Genomic DNA, 23,127 nt, shown 5'->3' on the forward strand with positions numbered 1-23,127 from the left:
TGAATGTAATTAAACGTATGATATGTAAAAAAAATATTACATGTGAAATGTAACACTTTCTTTTTGTAAATTTGATGTCCCCGACCTCTTTTTATAACAAAAAACCGAGCAAACAGGCATTTTTGTGCAGCAGTGTTCACGCGCGCGTCTGGACTCGGTCTAGTGAAAAATCCAAGTGCAACTAGTTTTATTACCCGCGCTAGATTAGATTGACGCGCTAATCTTGTACCTCGGCAGAGGGGAAATAGTGCGAATACCGCCTCCCTTCCGTGTTGCTCGAAGAGTCGAGCCAATATAAATATAGTGCTTTCCTAAAAAAGGTGCAAAAAAAACATCATTGAACACATACGAGTTGCGAATTACCTACTCGCACATGTATCGTACAACGTTTTACAGTACATATGGCCCTTTAAATTTTCTACATATTTTTACGTTTTACGTAATGTGCTATTTATCGCACTAGTGCGCGTTCTTATGGCGTTATTCATAAACGCGTTACTGGCTTGAATTGGCTATGAATCGTTTGTCTTTATCTGTCATTTTTACTTATATATTGGTAAGAAAGGGATAAAACATAATTTAACTAAATCAGGCCCGTAAAGTTTTATGAATAAGGGTGTTACAGTTACACTATACCCTGACTAAACCTAATCAATCATGCGCGGGTTAGGATGGTATTCCACCTGTCCAATTTCTTGGTCCAATGTGTATTTGCGTCACACATTTTGCTTAATGAGAGAGAGAGACAATGACCAAGAAATTGGACAGGTGTAATATGTACAGTCACCTGCAATAGTATGTTACTCTTCGAAGGCCGCAAAAATATGTGACACGCTCTTAGGGCTCTACAAATAAGATCGTGTTAGATATTATTGCGGCCTTCGAAGAGTAACATACTATTGCAGGTGACTGTACCATCAAGTACATACATACTTGATACATACCTACCTTACTCTTCTAATAAGAAAAAAAAACTAGAATGTCAAATCATCTTTCTTAACTTGTCAATTAAAAAAATCAACTATAGGTATTCTGAGGTGTAGATTTTTGGAAATGGACAAGTTTACTAAGACTTCTCCGGTGCTTGGCAGGCTCCGGCTCGCTAACCTGCAGGATGCGTCGGACATATTTGAGCTCTGCACCGAATCTATGGCGAAGAATTTCCGCATACATCAAGTGGTTGATATAATTGTCCTTATGTAAGTAATTCACATTCGTTTTGCTGGATTTATAATGTGACTTGCGGGTAGGGTTGCCATACGTCCGGATTTGTCCGGACATGTCCGGATTTTTGACGCTTGGCCGGATTGCGGCCGGACTTGGCATGTGGCCGGATTTTTAGGAATGACCTTATAAAAATAAAATGCGCGGCCGGGAAGGGGGCTACGGGATCGGGCGAAGGGAAAGGGAAAAGTAGATCCACGATACAGTACACCGCAGAGAGCCGCGCGCCGCCGGGGCGTCGTTCAAGTTACGCCAAATCTCTGCTACAAGAAATGTCCGGATTTTTAGGGTGATGTCCGGATTTTTATCAGGACTTTTAATTCTTCCATATGGCAACCCTACTTGCGGGGAACCTCAACGTGGAGACGTGGTGCCAATGCCAACCTAGGTAGGCAGGTTTGGTTCATTTGCCTGCGTCCAACATATCTTTGACGTCGACTCTACAGTTAGGAGTGTTGCTGTTTGTACAATGCAAATACTAAAATAAATTAATAACTAGCTTAAATCGAAACTAGGCACATGAGGCATTGGACTATAAGGACGCTGACGGAATTTCCTCGCTGTATCGCAATATACCTATATACAGGGCCGGATTAAGCATGTCGGGGCCCCTAGGCAGTGCGAGGCTCGGGGCCCCCAACAGTTAATTCTGCACACAGCATATTCAGTACAGGGAAATAAGTTTGCATTTCTAATTTCAATTTTCAGGCGTCGGCCGAGCCGATCCAAATCGAACGATGTGTTTTTCGCTCTTATTGGGTGGACATAAAGCTTTATTCTATCGATTTTTGCCGATTCCGCGTCGCGTCAAGTGTGGGGAGAGCTCTTTAGGCTTAAGGCCAATTCCCAGTGGAATACCAAAGATGTGAGCTTCAGCGTCACTTTCCTATCTACTTCTAATGGCAAATTTTAAGCGAGGTTAAAGGCTAAGCTCAACTAGTAACGCAAAGTTGATTTTCTCAATAGTTAATATTTTGCGAGTCTGAACAGCACATGATTAGAATCAACCTCATAATAAAGAATTTCCATATGTTAAAATAACTTACATTACTAGAGTTAGACCAAGATAAGCCTGCAACAATTTTGATAACACTCGCAGTGCAAGTGTTATTTTAAACGTCAAAACTTCTATAAAATTATGACGTATAAATAACACTTGCACTGCGTATGCTATCAAAATCATCGCCGACTTTTCTTGGTCTAACTCTATTCATTCACCAGTCAAGCTAACATGTAGATGATACAGGGTCAGCTAAAGAACCAAAAATAAACGCGAGCGCGTAATTTTTTGTTAACAATGTCGCAAATTGTGAAAGCGTGTTATTTAAAAGGCAGGGTACCGATCTTCATCGGGGCCTAAAAGTCCGAAGTGCCCCAGTGAGGCGAGCTTTCATGCGAAGTCAAAGCCGTGCTTCCTCAGGCTTCAGGATAAATAGTTGAGCACAGACACGAACCAATGTCCGCGAAAAGCGAGACCGCAGGCCGACCTTGGCGCAGCGAGGCCAAAGGCTAAGCTGAAGTAGAGGAGATGTGGAACACAAACAGTACCGTCTTTACCATACGGGCACACGGGGCCCGTGCCCAGGTCCCCCATCCTTAGGGGGCCCCGAAGGACAGACATTTGACTACCCATAATGGCCATAATAAATAGATCATAGTAGAAAAAAATTAGTTTAATTTGCTTTCTTTACTTTCCAAAAGGGCCCCAAATTCTTATGTGCCCAAGGGCCCCAGCATAGTTTAAGACGGCCGTGAACACAAACTGAAGGTCGATCATTCTTATGAAAAACTGGGGACACGTTCGTCTTCTTTCTTTTTCTTTGTTTTAATCAATAGTTCTCGTGATTCTGTCGAAATAACCCAAAAGTTGTTGGTTGTTCGAAAAAAAGTGAACCGAAATTCCTAAAAACCCCTATTATTACAACTTTACAACAGGTACGCAAAATACGCCCCTAAACTGTAACGTATTGCTTCAATTTTATTACAGTATTTCATTAATTTAAAGAATGGATCGAAAAAAAGCAATAACAAAGCATACTTATTATTATAAGAATAAAAAATTTACTCATGAATTTTGACCCTATGGAACAAAATTTTATTTCGTGCGCGCTGAGCCGCCGGGGCCCCCTAGCCGAGGCGGGGCCCCTAGGCAGTTGCCTACTTTGACTTAGGGTTAATCCGGCCCTGCCTATATATAAGCGTATGCTGATTGCTCAGACGCAGGCGCCGCAGTTCACGCAGCGCAGCGCAGAGCAAATTTTGTAAAGTATGGAACGTCCTTGCGATGCAGCTAGCGTAGCTAGCAGTGTTCTATGCTTTACAAAAACTGCTCTGCGCTGCGCTGTATAAACTGCGTCGCCTGCGTCTCAGTTGGTCTTAGAATACGCTTTGCCTAATAGGGGCACAGCAATACTTTATTACTCGAGCGCGAGATAAACTACCTGTCTGTTTTTAATAAATAAAGTTAGAAAGTGACCGGTAGATAAGTACCTACATCCTCTGCTCCTGCGGACCACTAATGTCCAAAAGAAGTACCTACCTAGGGCGACATATACTGGAACCCTATGAGGTACAGAGCATTACGGCCCAAAGAATCTGGAATTTCCTGGATTCAACGGGCATTAGTAATGAACTTTAAAGGGCCGTCACAATAGATCACAGCTTGGTCGAAGCGACAGTCAAAGGCCCACATAAAACATAACAAACATAACATAATCACCTAACTGGCGCGCGAGATACTGACACGGTACTCTTGTGTCTTTTCGTAACTTATTTTTGGTAAACTGTTGGTTCATACTCTGTTACTTATTTCAGAGAGTCCTCCACGCTATCAATTGTTCAGCTCAATGAAAAAAACGCAATCGTCGGGTTTCTGGCCGCAAAAGACCATCCTTTACTACCCTCGGTCCACCCATCTGCGTGGGAACACTATATCTGGACTAAATACAGGTAAATCTTTTTAAGGTTCCGTAATAGGGTGCATTCTATTCCTCATTTACATAAATGACCTTCCAAAATCCACTGAACACAAAGTTGTTATGTTTGCCGATGACATATCGATCTTATTCCAATCTATGATCTTTTATACAAGATGTGTTATACACGTTCCAAAATTGAAGCACTCACCTCGTGTCATGTGTACGAGTTTGTCTCAGTCTGCCTGACGCAAGCGCGAAGTGTACACCGGTTAATACTTTTCCACAAATAACGTATATTAAGCAACAAAATGCCGACCTGCGTTATGTTGAAATGCTCAAATTATCCGCGGAAGCGCAAAAAAACTGACGGCGTCACATATCATTTGTAAGTAAAAGCTGAAATAATCCGTTTTTCTTCTGTTTAATCTTGAAAGAAATAAAGCTGGCCGCCATTTTCGCCGGCTGACAGAAAGAGATAAGTTTATGTTCTTATCAGCGAGAATGACAAGGACGCGCCAACTGCGTACATAGATTATCATAGCAGAGGCGTCATGGTAAGTTGCATTCATTGTTTGGTGCTTGTCGTACAAATAAGAGAAATAAATTTCAACTTTAATATTAAAGTTTTTAACTTGCACGTATTTTTTCTTGTAATTAATTACAACAATTGGAAAATTAAAGATTATTATTGTCCGGGTCGCGTCAATTAAGTAAATAGGTATATTGCTGTTTATACAAAGATTACTACAAAATTAGTATTTTTTTTAGGCATTTCATTTTCTCACACAATAACAATTATTATAACATAAAATTGTTAGTAAAATAAAAGGTTTTGTTGTTATTGAATTTGCTTTTTTTTAACTCGGTTTCGTGGAAAGGAATATAGTTTATTTACATAGTTATATATTTTTACCGCTTTATTTACATTTGCGTATGAACTGTGCTAGTACCAGTATATATCACTTGATCAAAGGGAAGGTGAATGTTATTAATAGTATTCACGAAATAGGTAGAATCCAGTACATATGAAATATAAAAATACGGGGTGAAATTTTAACCACCATACATACATACTCTGCGTACTGAACCAGCCAAATTTTTTTTGTTACAAAAGTAACAATGATAAGTAGGTATAATATAATATCTTTTATTTACATAACTAAATGTGAAAACTTTTTACTTCGGTAGCGAGTACATTACTGCATAGAACTGCACTAAAATGATTTGCACCCTCTGTCAAACATCTTATTCTTTGATATTTTTTTTCTTAATAAGTTTTACGGTTCGCGCCATCTCCACTATTTGCCGTCGTGTTATGGTGGTATCACTGATTTACCAAATTCACGCGCAAGTGACAAACACTAGCCGTCTCTTTTTTACTTAGGTATTCTTTCAATTGTGCCGTCTCTTTTACGCATTTGAGCATGAAGTTGTAAACAAATTGTAACTGATGCTGCCGTGACGTTGGCAGCATTGGTTGGCATCATAGTCTAATAAAACATGGTCTTCCATTCCCAGAGTGACACGGGCCTACGTCACAACAACATGGCCGCTATATATAGCGCTATCGCATATTATCATATAGCGCTGTCGCATGATGACGTAAGCCCGTGTCAGTTAGGTGACCTAGAAAAGACGGGAATGGAGTACCAGGCGGAGTATATTATTATACCATGGTTGGCATCATTTTTTTCGCTTGATATGTTAGTGTATGACATATCTACATATAAAAGATCATAGATTCCAATGCCCAGATAACAATAGTAGCAGTTCCTACATAGAACAAACTTTTAACTCAATAACTCATTGGCTCAACGATCACAACCTCATAATAAATAATGATAAATCAAAATTAATCCAATTCAGACCAAGACAAAAGCAACCGCTAAATCTCAACACTGTAATAAACAACCTAAATATTGAAGAAGTACCCGACTGCACTTTATTGGGCCTTACACTGGACAGCCATTTGACATGGAAAAAACATGTAGAAAAAAATAAAAATAAACTTGCCCGATTTGTGTATGCACTTAGCGTATTGAAGTGTAGCACTAGCTTAGATTGTGCGCTGGCGGCGTATCACTCGCAAGCAGTCGCATGCAAAGAATTATATGACAAAGAACAACTGTCAATCTTCGAAAGTGTGACCAAAAATGAAATGCAAGTGTGTGCGTAATTTGTCTATGTGAGATCAAAAATAGTGATGTCATGTTACAACGTATTAATAATCTGTCGATGTTTGATTGCTTTATCGACTACTTTTTCAAATGTGTTATTTTAAACGTTAAAATTCTACGACATTATGACGTATAAATAACACTTGCACTGCGTTTGCCATCAAAATCGTTGCAGACTTATCTTAATGTAACTCTTACTGTGTTGGAAAGTGAAGTTTAAGTTTACCGCTATACATGAACAGCTTCAAAAAGGTATAACAATCGTTATTATTTGAAGTCGGTTATAAAAGCTAATATCTTAATGATGTCTTGTGAAGAAATAATTACATAGCTATTAATATACCGACAAGTTATCGATACTGTCATGTGAACATTTTGTCAAGCCCTAGCGTAAAGTAACAGATTATGTTTTTACACAAAATATTTTAAATTATAGACTAATATGATAAAATATTAGCACACAAAGGAAGAAAAACTTATAATGAACTGTATAAACCGGCTTCTTACACTTTTTACGCTGTTAATTTGACAAAATATCGTTATGAAAATTTCGCTCGGAATATCATAAATCCTCTGAAATGAGTATTTGCTTGGACTATTTGGCCCTGTGACACTGCAATCCGGCACACTACAAGACACCATCTTCACTGAATTACTTTATTTAATACTTTTCGTCCTAATCCGTGTATATTTTTCAATTTGAAAATTACCGTGATAAGCTCTTGGCCGTCCGCGGCCGTCGTCAAACTCAAAAGTGGTTACGTTTTCTCTTTGGTAATCTGACTCTTTCGCACTCATGGGATGTTCATATACGTGATGGCTTCCCTTTCGCACACTTCAGCTGTCTGTCAAGCGCAAGCGAATCCTAGGTCTATGGTCGCATGGCTACGCTACGGACTTCTTTTGTGGGGCCACAGCACAGACATTCAAAACGTATTCATCATGCAGAAAAAATGTATCAGGATCCTAGTAAATATACATCCACCCCACAGCTGTAGACCACACTTCAAAAATCTTAACTTACTGACCCTCCCCTCTCTGTACATTTTGGAAGTAGCTACATTTGTCCGAAAAAACCTACATTTATTCCAATTTCGTCAAAACCCTCGACGTCAACACTACATAGAACTCCCGGAGCCTAAATTAGAAATATACAAGAACGGACCATACTACAGAGCCATAAATGTTTATAATAAAATCCCCACATATTTAAAAACAGACTCAAACTTCATAAACCGCCTTAAAACTATGCTGATGGATAAATGTTACTACTCAATAGCCGAATTTATGGAGGATGATACTATGTAATAAATAAGTAGCAACTTGTACATATAATATAAATATAATTGTATTATATTATAATATATTTTATATTAATACAAACAGTAATAAGTACGTAAACCGTAATGTAGTAGTCCTTGTTTATAGGTAATAAGATTCAAGTATTCGTTAGAAGAGGCTGTTACAACTTAAAAGTGCAATTTAGAAAATGTATAAGTATTATAATATCGAACCTAAGTACAAGTCAGTAGTAACAATAACCAAAACTGTGAAATTGTGATAGCCCACCCTGTGAGCCTCTTTCTGGGGATTCGTATGCTGCTTTAAAGTATAAAGACGATGTTCTTCTTGACAGGTTTTTAATTAATATTAGTTTTACAAAGCAGGTTTGTTATTTTGCGGTAATCCTTCACAAGTTGACAGGCAAAGCTAAAAGTCACAGATAACATATATCAGCCCTACGCTCTTAAAAAGTATAGTTTTGGCGGGCTTTCAATAACTGTCATTATAACTAATATTACAATCATCTTGTGTTGGTACACTGTATTAGCCATATTGTTTTATTAAACCGTTACGTTGTTAATACTATATAATATAAAACTAGTACAGAATATAAAATGCTAATATTCGGCCAATCCTGGAGTACAACGCGTCTCTGCGTTTTAAAGAGTTAAACATAAATAATCCACATTATATAAACTTAATGCACAACAAAACAATAAAATATACATTACTAAACTTATGAACTACATCACTACAGGCATTCTTCCAATGCCTGCAACGACTCACTCTTATAAACTACATCAATACATGCCTTCACATGTTATTGACTCACTGTTTCTTACAAACTACATCAATGCATGCATTCACATGTCATTGACTCACTGTTACATCAATACACGCATTCACATGTTATTGACTCACTGTTACATCAATACACGCTTTCACATGTTATTGACTCACTCTGTTACTTATAAACGACATCAATACATGGATTCAGATTCACATGTCATTGGCTCACTTTTAATCACTTAATGCATCATTGCATGGACTCACTGATTCTCATCTAATACATCAATACATGGGTTCACATGTCATTGACTCACTGATACTATACATCAATACATGGATTCACATGTCATTGACTCACTGTTAATCACTTAATGCATCATTACATGGACTCACTGTTACTCATTTAATACAAAAATACATGGATACACATATATCATTGTCTCTCTGTTACTCCTTACATCAATACATGGACTAACATGTCATTGACTCACTTTACTCACTTAATAGATCAATACATGGACTTACATGTCCTTGACTCACTGTTACTCATTTAAGTACTATATTAATACATGCGACTCATGTCAGGTACTCACTATTACTCATTTAATATAAAAAATACATGGATTCCAATATATCATTGACTCACTGTCACTCGTTACATCAATACATGGACTAACATGTCATTGACTCACTGTTACTCACTTAATAGATCAATACATGGACTTACATGTCATTGACTCACTGTTACTCATTTAAGTATTATATCAATACATAGACTCATGTAATTTACTCACTGTTACTCATTTAATACAAAAATACATGGATTCACATATATTCATATATCATTGACTCACTATTACTTGTTACATCAATACATGGACTAACATTTCATTGACTCACTGTTACTCACTTAATAGATCAATACATGGACTTACATGTCATTGACTCACTGTTACTCATTTAAGTATTATATCAATACATACTCATGTAATTTACTCACTGTTACTCATTTAATACAAAAATACATGGATTCACATATATTCATATATCATTGACTCACTATTACTTGTTACATCAATACATGGGCTAACATGTCATTGACTCACTGTTGCTCACTTAATACATCAATACTTGGACTCGCGTGTCATTGGTTTCACTGTTACTCATTTACTATATCAATAGATACATAATACATTCCATTGCTTCACTGTTACTCATTTAATACAAAATACGTGAATTTCCATATCATTGACTCACTGTTATTCATTTACTACATCATTGCAGCTCCTCACCTGCAATGCCTCACTGTTAGTATATGTACCATATATAGCTCACTCAATTTTAATAATTGCATGTCCTTTATACTCAATCACTTTTTATTGTCTGACATATTACCAAATTGCTACATTACTCTTTATAAATTCGCTCTTATAACTCCTGTGTTACAAATTATTATACAATACCTTTTCTCTTTAAGATCACAAAATTCCCCATCTCACTTTTAGGAAATAATCATGGATAAGTACCTATAGGTATATAAAATAAAATAAATAAATGTTAAGGAACATCTTACATAGGTAAGGTAATTATCTCTTTAATAATATAGGTTTCTCTGTTTCACTTCGTAACAAGTTGTAGGTATTGAATATATCTTTCACAATTTCATTATATTCATATTACTGTTACTCTTGTAGTGATCTAATCACAATTTCAACAGAAAGATAAATAGTTAATATCTTCAACAGTCACATGCAAAATTTAATAAAATTTAAGTTTTTCAAACTCTTGACTCTCTTGAATTCCAAATTCCAAGTTATTATCACAAATATTAGTTTGATTATGAATACTACTTTATTTTAAATTATGATTAATAAACCTCAAATAAATTGATCGCAATTTTCACTAGGCTTGTGCCTGCTTGTTCACTACAGAGAGTGCTCCACTCTCAGTCAATTGGTCAAAAGAACTAGTTCGGTCTTTTAGTTTCTATAGTTAATGACTGACTCAAGCCTACTTTTCACATATATCAATTTTTTTTTCTATTTAATAACATCTTTAACATATATCAATTGCTTTGATAGTAAACATATTTACCCTTTGCTTTCACTCTGAATCACCAAGTATGTATACTAGTATACTAATATGCCACATCAATTTTCTTGTACACCTTAACACCTTGTTTATTAGTTTCGTACCCTCTCTATTAAGTTCTACATCAACTTGTACCGGACAAGATTATATAATTGCGCAACTCTAGGTATGAAATCATTTTTACTAACTGTGCTGCAAATGGTAATACAACCATTTACTGCTTTAAAGGTCTAGCAAAGTTTACATATTCCTAAATCATCCTAAAGGATACATACAAGTACACAACGGTCAGTGTTTTAATACTTTCATAAGGCGCTAACTGACTGCGGCTAAAGTGCATGCAATAGCTTGTGAGCCCAATGAATTGTACATAATCCATCAGAAGTAACCATGTACAATGCTGCATTCTATGCATAAACATTACAGGACTTGAACATGAAAACATTCATACTAATTTCATACAAACATAAGTCATCAATCATTTTACCAACATTCTATAACATACTACAGTAATAATTAAAAAAATTAATTATTATTCTGACATTGTCTACTTCTACGGTCACTACTTTCCTACCTACATGTTTAACTAACAAATTGCAAAAGCCCCACAATAAAATTATTAAGGTGACATGGACTGACCCGGTCCATGAGTAAATTTCAAGCATCAGTTCTCTCTCTCTCTCTCTCCCTCTCTCTCAGGATGCATGGATGCTCAAGCTGTCAAAATCAACATATGCCTAGTATTGTACCCTGCTGATATAAATTAACTTGAAATTATTACCTATTTTTTAACTACCCGTTACCTGAACCAGCCTTTTTACTGGAGATCTCACTCATTAACTAATGCCATTTTATCATGATAATAATTTTCTATGCCATGTGAAAATAACTGATGGCAGGCTTCGGTACCATCTATGTGAATGGCAATTACAACAATCCATATCAAGAGACCTACTCACTTGGCTATATTATGGTGTATACTGATATTTGATATAGTACTGCCTTGCACTTGACTTTTCCTTACTTCTTCTGTCACACTTTCTACTACAACCATGGAATCTTCTCATTTTTCACTTTTACTGTTAAAACTGACAATATGAAAACAAATCCACAAACACATAACATAACATAATAGTTACAACCAGTAATTCAGAGTGAAATTCAAAAGTAACAATTATGATCTAGAATTTCCTTGAAATTGATTTCCATTCACAATCAATAAGCTCACGAGAAGCCTAACACATACTATTTATTAATCACTTGGTACTATTACAGCTATTGGAGTTACTGTAAGCATTACAATCACCAAAAAAAGAAATTACGCACACGAACAAACGCTAAACACATGAAACATGCTCTTGTTAGTGCATTCAAGACACAAAACACGATATGTTATCTTATTCTTTTATTACGTAGTTTGTTCAAATAGGTTAGTTTTCCTTAAACGGATATCACTTTCTCCAACTCCCAGATTTGTTAGTGGGCAATCACTTCTCTGACTGCCAAAACACGGTGAAAACAGATGAAAATAACTGGAATTATCAGACCTCTGGCTCCCAATTTATAGAAATAGCGTCATTTCCTACTGGCGGGCGTCGGTTTCAAAGCAAGCTTCTCCAACTTATCCCGGCTTCTGAATTGATAGCCCACCCTGTGAGCCTCTTTCTGGGGATTCGTATGCTGCTTTAAAATATAAAGACGATGTTCTTCTTGACAGGTTTTTAATTAATATTAGTTTTACAAAGCAGGTTTGTTATTTTGCGGTAATCCTTCACAAGTTGACAGGCAAAGCTAAAAGTCACAGATAACATATATCAGCCCTACGCTCTTAAAAAGTATAGTTTTGGCGGGCTTTCAATAACTGTCATTATAACTAATATTACAATCATCTTGTGTTGGTACACTGTATTAGCCATATTGTTTTATTAAACCGTTACGTTGTTAATACTATATAATATAAAACTAGTACAGAATATAAAATGCTAATAATTGTGAACCATTAATTTTTGCCTTTCCAGGGTCCATGTATATAACATCTGTACTATGGTATGCAAATAAAGATCTCTTATCTCTTATCTTAATAGCACAGAAGAATAGTAGATTGTACAACAAGGGCATAAAGTGACCCATTTTTACCCGAGGCAATTTTTTGGTCTGAGCGAAGCGAAGACCAAAATAGTAGACGAGGGTAAAAATTTACATTTATGCCCTTGTTCTACACTCTGCTTTTCACTTCGATTGCGAGGAAAATAAAAAAAAATTGATAGCTTAATAGTTTATTACCTTTGTGGCCAAATATATGTCATCGGGAGCGGTATTTAAAAATGTTTCGACCTGCTTCGCTGTAAAAACTTTAGATTTTTTGCTCTTATGCCCAACGGAAAGCCTTTTCAGGAAACTCGACAGCTTCGTGTAGTCCTTTATATTCACATTATTTTTCGTCAGCACTGTAGACCTCAGCATAGAATAGATACTCCATAGTGTAGACGGCTGTAATTTTTTTGACAATTCGTCGAAATATGTAAGAAAAACACTCTCCGTTAACGTAGTAACCTGCTTTTCAGATCTCCAACGCATAAAATTTTCATAGGTGTTAAGATACAGGTGCTTTGATTTCGGCGGTAATATTTGTTCAACTACTTTTTGGGCACTCTGCTCGATGAACGTATTAGGCGACAGTGCCATTTCATCGTCACTCGACGTCATTATTTAGGTTTAATCGTTAAATAAGTCCGGAAATTATATTTATCACGGCAATCGTAATAGTCGTAAAGCGAAAGAACATAATACATAACCAATTCCCGCCAACTAACTTTTTTTTTTTTTTTAATTTTTAACATGTGATCAGAGTTTCAGACGCTTGGTTTTCTGCCAAGTCAAACATTTCGGAGCATTTTTGAACGATAATCGACTCCTATTTTATGTGATTTACTAAATTTAATGACAGAAAATACGGATTTCTAATAAATTGTAGCAAAAATAAAATAATATAACAAGTTTTGTCATCTACACAATTTTATTGCTCAGTAAAATTGTGCAATATTTTTTAACTGTTTGGCTGTTGAGACCGATTACCTTAGTCTTAAAAGAAAATGTTACTTTTATGCTCTAGAGCATAAAATGCGATTTTATGTCGTCTACGCACGACATAAAGGTGCACTTTTTGAGCATGAGAAGTGAAAATAATAGTACTACCGTACAGAAAGGACACTTCCTACAAACCCGAAGATTGACAGCAGTTCAGGGTCGAATCATGCTATCCCTTTCTAATATATGGCACTATCTCTTTCGGCTATTTAGGGTTGTCAAAATTCAAGTGATTATCTTATCTGTGGTCGTGCACGCAAAAGGAAGTCAAGTGGTGCCAACCCTAATAATTGCTCGGAGCAATGCTGAGCCGAACGGAGCCGAGTTCGACCGAAGCACAGAATAAATAATAGTACTAGGTACAGAAGACTCACTCTCTAACAAAACGCGTCTGTTACGATCAGCACAGATATGGCCGCTAGGTGGCGACAGCGCCACGCGCGGTTATGGCAAACCCCAAAATTGGGGCCGAACGGATGTACTTTCAGCTACCTGTAGCAAAGCGACGAAATCGCGGAGTGAGCCACGCCTGATCGAAGTCAGGAGTGTCTTCCCACTGGTAATAGTCAACTAGGAACCCTTATAGTTTCGCCATGCCCTTCTGTCTGTCTATCCGCGGCTTTGCTCCGTGATCGTTAGTGCTAGAAAGCTGCAATTTGGCATGCATATATTATACCTACAGCTCCCTGCTAACAAATTTACAAGTGCGACAGAGAGGCAACACGTCGAACGTGGCTCACGGTAGCCCCTCTGATGCCAACGATACGATACCTATCTGACAGTGTCATAAGTGACATTTCTTCAACCAAAAACGTCACTTTTGACACTGATGATCGGTATCGTATCGCTGTGACATCTTATAAGTATTGTTCGAATTGGGCCGTTCATTTTGCTTCGGGCTGGCGCCGCCCAGGCGGATCTATATGTGTATTTTTAAGTAGGTAAGGTTCTAGTTTGTAATGTATTTTTGTCTGAGCTGATGGCTGTGTTGCCAATGCTCCTAATAAAGAAAAAAAAAATAACTGGTTGGTCCTGAGGCGGTGTGAACGCGCTTACATTCGGCACGTTTGCACAGGCCATGCTGCTTCGTATGACAATTTTCTCGCGAGGCGGCTGTTTTCTGTAGGTATGTAGGTATGGACACGCCTATTCACTTCCGAACATTTGAACGTATATTCCCAGAATGATACAAATGACTGCTCGGAATAGCCTCTTCATCCATCTCCTTTGTTGGAGCGAGTTCTACGGGCGCGAAGTAGTCGACGGCCTACTGAGAAGTTTGTTCATGCACGACTCGTACCTGATGAATGTTGCTTTCATCAAGTGCATGCCTCAATATCCAAGTAAGTCTTCTTGTGTACCTAGTCGGCTAAATGGTGACGTGGATGGGACTTTTTGCCGGGGTTGAATTTTAGACTAGGTGAATCTTAAAGGGGCCCACAGATTACCAGTTGGCCGAACGATATCAGCCTGTCAGTTGTTCGGAACCTTTTGCGATTAACTGACAGGCTGATATCGTCCGGCGAACTGGTAATCTGTGGGCCCGTTAAGAGAGCCTTAGTGATGGTCGCACGGCACTAATGAGAGAAGCTTAGACTGTAGGTAAGAATGTAGGTACAAACAACGAAGCTACTGAAGCACTAAATACTTGACTAGCCTAATGAGACCAACGTCTTCGAACGATTTTCGTTACATAGTGTGAAAACGCATTGCTACGAGTATGGCCTTACTAAATTAGTGAATTACCATGGCTGGTTTGGTTTGGTTGGTTAGTGACTTTTGTATGCAAGTAAGTGAATCACATCAAGTAAAACTAAGTATGCTCGGAAAGGCGTTTACTATACTGTGTGCTTGTATTTCAGTCCTAATGCCAGGACATAATCGCTGCGAGAATTCTTTTCGACGAGTATCTGCGGCGGAGCGCGGGATAGCACCCGATCTAGTGCCTACGCTCTACTTGGCTGAGCGCTCAGAAGTGTGCCCGAGGCTCAGGGTGCGAAGGGCGGTGTTAGTCTCTCTCTTTCTCTCGTTTTTTGCATACATATTAAATTATTCAGCTACTCTGAGCCCAATGCTGTGTCGGGGTGGACGGACTACGCAGCCAACGAAAGGAGCCACCGCTTTTCCCGTATCCTTCCTCATTTCGGCGTCGCAGAGTGGGAATATGTCTCCAAGGCCCAGAGTATGAAGGAACATACCTTATGTTCCATTCATCCTTTACAGAGAAGCAGTGGTGGCCGAGTGGATATGACGTCTGACTTTCAATCCGGAGGTCGCAGGTTCAAATCCTGGCTCGTACCAATGAGTTTTTCGTAACTTATGTACGAAATATCATTTGATATTTACCGCTCGTAGCAGCCCAGCAGTGGGACGTATATAGGCTGAGATGATGATCCTTTACGATGATGATCCTTTACAGAGACTTTACGAGTTGGAAAAGGACCGGAATCTTCCGATCACTTCATTGCATTGAACTCTAAACCAATTTAAAATGCTCTTTCTTATCATGAAAGGCTTTATCTTTAATAAAACTCGACGTCCCTACAATGCCCAGACTTAGATCTTTTCACCACACCAGCTCGGAAAGGCTTACTTTGCGCTTCAAAAACTGATAGCAAAGTTGCATTTTATTCACATGTGGGGCAAAGTAATCAAATGCAAATTTTGAGTTGTTTTCTTATGCTTGCTGGTAGAACTGACTTTTAAATGATGATTTTGGATGATGAATATTTTATAACATTCATCTGGATTTGATTTGGTTTGATTTTGTTTGATATTTTACATTTAATATTTGCTTCGGGTTGGTGTGGTGAAAAATTTTGTGTTTCACTCGGGGGCAAATTTTGTTTAACCCTCGTGCTTTGAAACCCTCGCAACGCTCAAGATTCCATTTTTCGAACCACTCGCTACGTTCGTGGTTCAATTTCGGAATCTTTCGCTTACTCGGGTATCAATATTAGCACGAGCGGTTAAACAACAACTTTGCCCTCTTGTAAAACGCTTGTCCTTGTCCTGAAATAAATATTATTCATTCATTCAAAACAAATAACTATTAACTACTTAACCACTGTTTGTATTTCAGCGAGGAGGACAACGACGACTTGGTTCCAATAATCGACCAGCATTCCAAACGCCTACGGGAATTGTACGGCGAGTTCTATATCAGCGAATTGATAGCGCGGCATCCAGAATCTGAACGGGTTCTCTTAGTTGGAGAAGTGAGACATCTATATTTAAATTAAATTATAACAACTTTATAAAAACAAATCCACATAATGACAATTTGGCGTCAAGCGTATAGGTATCACCTCAATTAAATCGTTTTCCAAAGAGTATACTTAGGTATTATAAGGAAGGAATCATTTTCCACTTAAAGCTTTTGATGTATTTAGCATAAAGAATTGGCAGTCGGAGTGATGATCCTTAACACAATGATCGACTTCGAGTCTTTGGAGGAGAGCTACGATCTCTCTCCTTTCGCGGGACTCCGTCATTTAAACGGCAAGCCTGTTGTGCAATACGTCAACTCTTCCGCAGAAATGTAAGTCCATAGTTCTGTCTAGTGACTAGTCAAATTAGCTAACCACTCTTTGCGCTGTAGGCGTGTTGTGTACCTAGCTCAATGTTTTTTATCGGAAAAATGTTTGATATTTAGTGATTATTTTGTCTATACGTAGTTATAAAATTGGTATATGAAATAGGCTAACATAAATAAGCAATTACCTACATTGGTTTGAATTTATAGGCCAATGGAGCGAATGTAATAGACACACAGTAAAACTTAAAAACCGGCTAAGTGCGAGTCGGATTCGCGCACGAAGGGTTCCGTACCATTACGCAAAAAAAAAAACACATTATTAATATTTATTTTATCCTGTCTTTAGTCCCTATTTCTTCTTATAGCGGCTACAGAAATACATCAACTGTGCAAATTTCAACTGTTCATGACTTTCATGAGATACAGCCTGGTGAAAGACAGACGGACAGACGGACAATGGAGTCTTAGTAATAGGGTCCCGTTTTTACCCTTTGGGTACGGAACCCTAAAAATCGTTTTGGCGAATCCATGTTAATTAATTTAGGTGACTTTGAATTCTACACGTCCACTTGGGCCTGGCCTCATTTTTGCGTTGCGTTGTGTTTACATCGCAGCGTCACAAATGGGGCCAGGCCCTTACTGTGCGATGCTTTTGGATGACTTCAAAACTTGTGTCTTCAGTGTGGGGAGCAGCAAGCCAGAGATAGGTGACCCGAATCTTAGGAGATCTGGCAATCCCGTTCCTCGTCCTTGTGATAAAGCGGACCAGAAGAAGGTAAAGGGTGGTAGTTCACTGGTCATTCTCATTGATTTGATAATATGTAAATCATGGAGTACAAAAAAAAACATCAAAACTAACTAAATATGAACTAAAATTAAAATTTAATTAATTAATAGTATTTTTAAACATTTCTCATAATAAAAATATCGAATAATAATAAAAATCATGGATATTACTTATATGTTATGTAGATTCCAATTTACGCCAGGGGTCGGTGCAGTTCTTAGGAGGTATGATTGCGACTCTTCAAGCCACCAGAGTTCTTAGAGCACAGAAAAAAAAATTTTACGACTCTTTGAGATTCCTAGAACTGGTGATTTCTAGTTTAGTTGGCTCGCTGTTCTCGAAAGTTTTCCGGTGCCTGGTCTTGGTCTGATGTCGGTGCAAAGTGTAGACGGTCTGTACCTATATTTAAGTGCGAAACTATGTTTGTCTGTAGTGTCCGTAGTGAACAGATTTTCAAATGATTTCTTCAATTGAGTGTGGAAGAGCAAATAATACCTAGATATTTTTAACTAGCTGTGCCCGCGGCTCCGCCCGCGTGGAATTCGGTCTGTGTCAGTAAGCGGCTAATTTCTAATCCTAATTTTTCTCCCTCTCCCCTTGGAGGCGGAACTTGACAGATGGATACGCTAGAGGACTGTAGTCCAGATAAAATATTTTACAATTAGGTACCACTGAATAAAACTACTCTCCAAAATCAATAGTTTTTTTCGCCCTTATTCAAATTTTACACGTGATTTAAACGACAGAGTAGTAGGTATATATCGGACGATACAGTAAGGTAAACGCGCGCGAGCGAAAGCGAAGCGGCCTGCTTGGCTAGAGCGCCACTCACCGTGGTCTTCTTCAGACTCCTGAGGAAGACCACGTGTCCCTTGTAACCTCATTGCGTTGCGAGACTTTCGTGAATGATTCGATTTTTTTCGGGAAGGCATGGTAATGCGTATAAAATGCGAGTCCCAAATCGTTTGACTCCGCAAACGACCAGTGCCGGATTAAGATATTTTGATGTCCTAAGCATTTCTAGACCATGGTGCCCCCTCTCCCTAGGGTCGTCAAGATTAAATTGAATGCTGCATTACAGCTAAGAATGGAAATCAGTCATATCATTTTATCACGAAAATTGACAGTGCCGCAGCAGTAACGTTGCAACAGAGTACCTATGCTGCTGCAGTCACCACCCGAATGTTACCTTTATAATATCTTAGAATGTTATTGAAAACGCGAGCGAAGCGAGCGCGAAAATGTTTCTATATAAAAACTCAATTTGTTAGACAGTTGTACATTTTTACTTTTAGTATGGAAATCAGTCACATCATTTTATCACGAAAATTGACAGTGCTGCAGCAGTAACGTTGCAACAGAGTAATGCTGCCTGCAGTCGCCACCCGAATGTCACTTTTATCATATCTTAGAAAGTTATTGAAAACGCGAGCGAAGCGAGCGCGAAAATGTTTTGATATAAAAAACGCAATTTGATACACAGTTGTACATTTTTGCTTTTAGTATGGAAACCAGTCACATCATTTTATCACAAAAATTTACAGTGATGCAGCAGTAACGTTGCAACAGAGTAATGCTGCTGCAGTCGTCACCCGAATGTCACCTTTATCATATCCTAGGAAGTTATTGAAAACGCGAGCGAAGGTAGCGCGAAAATTTTTCGATATAAAAACGCAATTTGATAGACAGTTGTACATTTTTACTTATAGTATGGAAATCAGTCACATCATTTTATCACGAAAATTGACAGTGCTGCAGCAGTAACGTTTCAACAGAGTAATGCTGCCTGCAGTCGCTACCCGAATGTCACTTTGATCATATCTTAGAAAGGTATTGAAAACGCGAGCGAAGCGAGCGCGAAAATTTTTCGATATAAAAAACGCAATTTGATAGACAGTTGTACATTTTTACTTTTAGTATGGAAATCAGTTACATCATTTTATCACGAAAATTGACAGTGATGCAGCAGTAACGTTACAACAGAGTAATGCTGCTGCAGTCGCCACCCGAATGTCACCTTTATCATATCTTAGAAAGTTATTGAAAACGCGAGCGAAGCGAGCGCGAAAATTTTTCGATATAAAAAACGCAATTTGATAGACGGTTGTACATTTTTACTTTTAGTCCCAACCTGGCGCGAATCCAGGATTTCATACAGAGAAGGGATGGGACAGTTTTCTATCAGCCTAGCTTCGCATAGGGCTCGATATTTAAGGGTCTCAGCGAGGTTGTTTTCATACAGAAAAGATGCAAGAAAGCAGAGCTTATTCATTAATTGTTAATTGAATTGGCGAAGTGTGAGCAAGGCACAGAAGGCCCAGCTGCGAAAGAGGAAAGCTTGGATTTGGATCCACGCCCAAGTGTAATTAAGGCAGAAGATCAACTTTGCCGTAAGGCAGAAGGCCTCGCATAAGACCTAACGCCGAACTACAAAAGAGTGGCTTGAAATCGAATCTATGCATGTAATCACGACTCTTCTACTCCTCGCTCTTTGGATTCACTCGAAAGCTCTACTTGATAGGATGCTTTCAGTTTTCGGCTTTCACGGGGCCCCTTATAACAGTTTGACAGTTAGGTCTCAGGATCGCGGCTAAAAACAACTCGGCTTGGTCGACAAATCTGGCATGCAAGAGAGCAAAATTCGCTATAAAATCGGTAACCTATGTCGAAAAAATCGGCTGGCCGCAAGCCCGAAAGCAAGATTTTTTTCCATAACTTTAAAGTGACCGCTGGAGAAAAAGAATCGAAATTAAGCCTACGTTGGAGATGTTCTTACGTACCCTCACTCTCTTACTTGATCCCTACGACCCTTCGTTATTAGATGGGTACTTGTACACGTATAAAAGTTTCGTGAAGGTACCTACTCCACGACGACTGCAATGCTGATGCAGCCTGCGCGTTTTTTTGCCTAAGGTTTTGGTGCCCCCTAGACATGGTGCCCTAAGCAAGTGCTTATTTTGCTTTTGGGTTAATCCAGCACTGCAAATGACAGAGGTCAATGTTTTTTTTCAAAGTATCCACCTTCGTGGCCATTATTAAGTGCTTGCGCAATTTATGGATGCGATTTAATTACGATCAGGTATAATTCATGACGGAGAAAATTAATAATTTTAAATAATTATGCAATTATACGCGTGTTGATATGTGTGTTTATTTTACCACTACGTAACTATTTAAACTCATTTTTAGTTTTCTTGATTACTCAATGTTTACTCAGTTCCCCAAAAGATGGCACTGTGCAATGTGTGGCAATTAATTTACGGTCGTTTAATTTTGTTGTATTATTAAATCAACATAATTATTCAATTAAATTTGTTGATATCCGTACCCCCTCTTCTAAACTTAGAGTTAATTTGGCAAAATCCTTCCTCAGTGGCTTATTCATGTCACAACGTATTAAATTCAGCGCCATCTGTTAGTTTACCAGGGTACTCTATAGGGGTAGCACATATTTGAAAAAAGTTTGCCCCTCCTTCCTAAGTAGCGCCATAAGATTCAGGGGCAAACTTAACTCAATCGAGTGTTGTGGCTAACCCCCCTTTTAGGGGTTGAATTTTTATAGCCTATAACCTGGCCGGGGATTTTCTCGACAGATTAGTAAAGTTTGCATCAAAATCCGTTCAGCCGTTTTCACGTGATGCGCGTTCAAATAAACAGACAAATAGATAAACAGACAAACAGACAAAAATTCTAAAAATTGTTGGAACGTGTTCTGTTATCGATTCTACGTATCCCCAGCAATTTTTTTTTAAATATCTTCCATGTACAGACTTTCGACCCTCTTCAGCTTTATTATGTGTATAGATTAAAATCGTCTGTTTTTCTTTAGAGCTTAAACTGGAGCTTATTGAGCGGCGACGTTTCACAATGGGAATCCGAAGAGGTTATCTTCGAGCTGCCGATGGTGGATAACGACGACGACCTAGTAGATTACGACATAGTCAACATCACTAATGAACTGATGCGGATACCGAGGCCGCTCTCCGTGGAACTCAATATAGTCTTCGAGTAAATAACAAATTATTTGACATACCTATCTCTTAGCCACCAGTGCCATCATCACTATCTGAATCGGCTTAAGGTCAAGGGAGGAAAACATTACTTTATTTTTCTCGGGGTAAGAGATGGGGTAAGAGAAACCGTATGAGAAAAGTCCTTCTACGTAAATATTAAGTTAATTTTATTTAGCTTTATTTTTAGTATTATCATTTAATTTAGTGTAGTGTACCCTACGGATACTATCAAATAATGTTTTTGAAGTGAAAACTTCTTTAGCGGCGCTGAGCATTTTTTGAGGTGGGGAAAAAATGATAAACTCGAGACAGCGTAAGGCGTAACGCGTAAGGCGTCTCTCCTCTCTTTCTACCGCACGGCGAAAATGTATGCCTGAGCCTGCTGTTTCATGTAGGCGGCGCAGGGCGCTTGCGTGACGTTATGTTATGTGTGACGGACAATGTTATTCACCAAAGAACTTTAGTCATAACGTATCAGGTCAATTATTTAAAACTGGACTTTTATATTAAGCAATAAAGCTCAATGTTCTAATCTTGTACGGGCTGAAATACGAGGATCTCACAGTTACATTCTAACTTTATATCACTCCAATATAATTCAATAAAGCTACATCTTGATGAAATCGCTAATAAAAGTGAACTCTAGTACTGGTGAATAAAACTCAAAATATCATGACCAAATATATTTAGATGCGAGGTCTGCAAGGTAACTTTACAAATTCTATTCGAATTTTAAACAATTAACGCTACAAATTTAAGCGCACTGGCTAGTCATTGAGTTTTCACTTCTGTCGGCACTCCCGGAGTGCAACCCGTTGTTTTTTTTATATTATGGCTTGGATGCTACGCCCGCCCTTGTAGAACAAAGCTAGGGACAGGTAAAACTGATGCTGGCGCCATCCATAGAAACCTTTGACACTTTCCAACCCCTTTCAAGTAAACGATTTATTTGTCCCATAGGCTGCAACCGGATAAGACCCTGCAAGTGGTCGAGACCAAAGAAACATCGGCCACTTTTCCTTCGTCCACACTAGATTTTCATAAGCTGAAACAAAGTAAGTACCTATGTATTACAAATGTATTATTTGCTCCATAATGTTGATAGCGCTTAAAAAGGAGAGAGAAAGAGAGAGAGAGAGTGACCGAAGTTGAGTTAGCTATATTAAATTATAACTGTAATTTTGGAGACGTTACAATCCTCTCAATTGATGACGTAGCT

General features: G+C 38.2%; 1 protein-coding gene across 1 annotated transcript in view; it reads left to right on the forward strand.

Moving 5' to 3' along the window:
- The first annotated feature begins 1,053 nt into the window (after nt 1-1,053).
- LOC134796947 (cilia- and flagella-associated protein 61-like) overlaps nt 1,054-23,127 on the forward strand; it is a 38,604-nt gene continuing 16,530 nt past the window's right edge. Inside the window, exons 1-9 of the mRNA XM_063769141.1 lie at nt 1,054-1,199; nt 4,039-4,173; nt 14,753-14,913; nt 15,433-15,577; nt 16,653-16,788; nt 16,963-17,111; nt 17,790-17,883; nt 21,725-21,903; nt 22,869-22,963. Coding sequence (XP_063625211.1) covers nt 1,054-1,199; nt 4,039-4,173; nt 14,753-14,913; nt 15,433-15,577; nt 16,653-16,788; nt 16,963-17,111; nt 17,790-17,883; nt 21,725-21,903; nt 22,869-22,963 — 1,240 coding nt within the window. The remainder of the gene's footprint in view (nt 1,200-4,038; nt 4,174-14,752; nt 14,914-15,432; nt 15,578-16,652; nt 16,789-16,962; nt 17,112-17,789; nt 17,884-21,724; nt 21,904-22,868; nt 22,964-23,127) is intronic.

Source organism: Cydia splendana, chromosome 14, assembly GCF_910591565.1.
Source record: "Cydia splendana chromosome 14, ilCydSple1.2, whole genome shotgun sequence".
NCBI lineage: Eukaryota > Metazoa > Arthropoda > Insecta > Lepidoptera > Tortricidae > Cydia > Cydia splendana.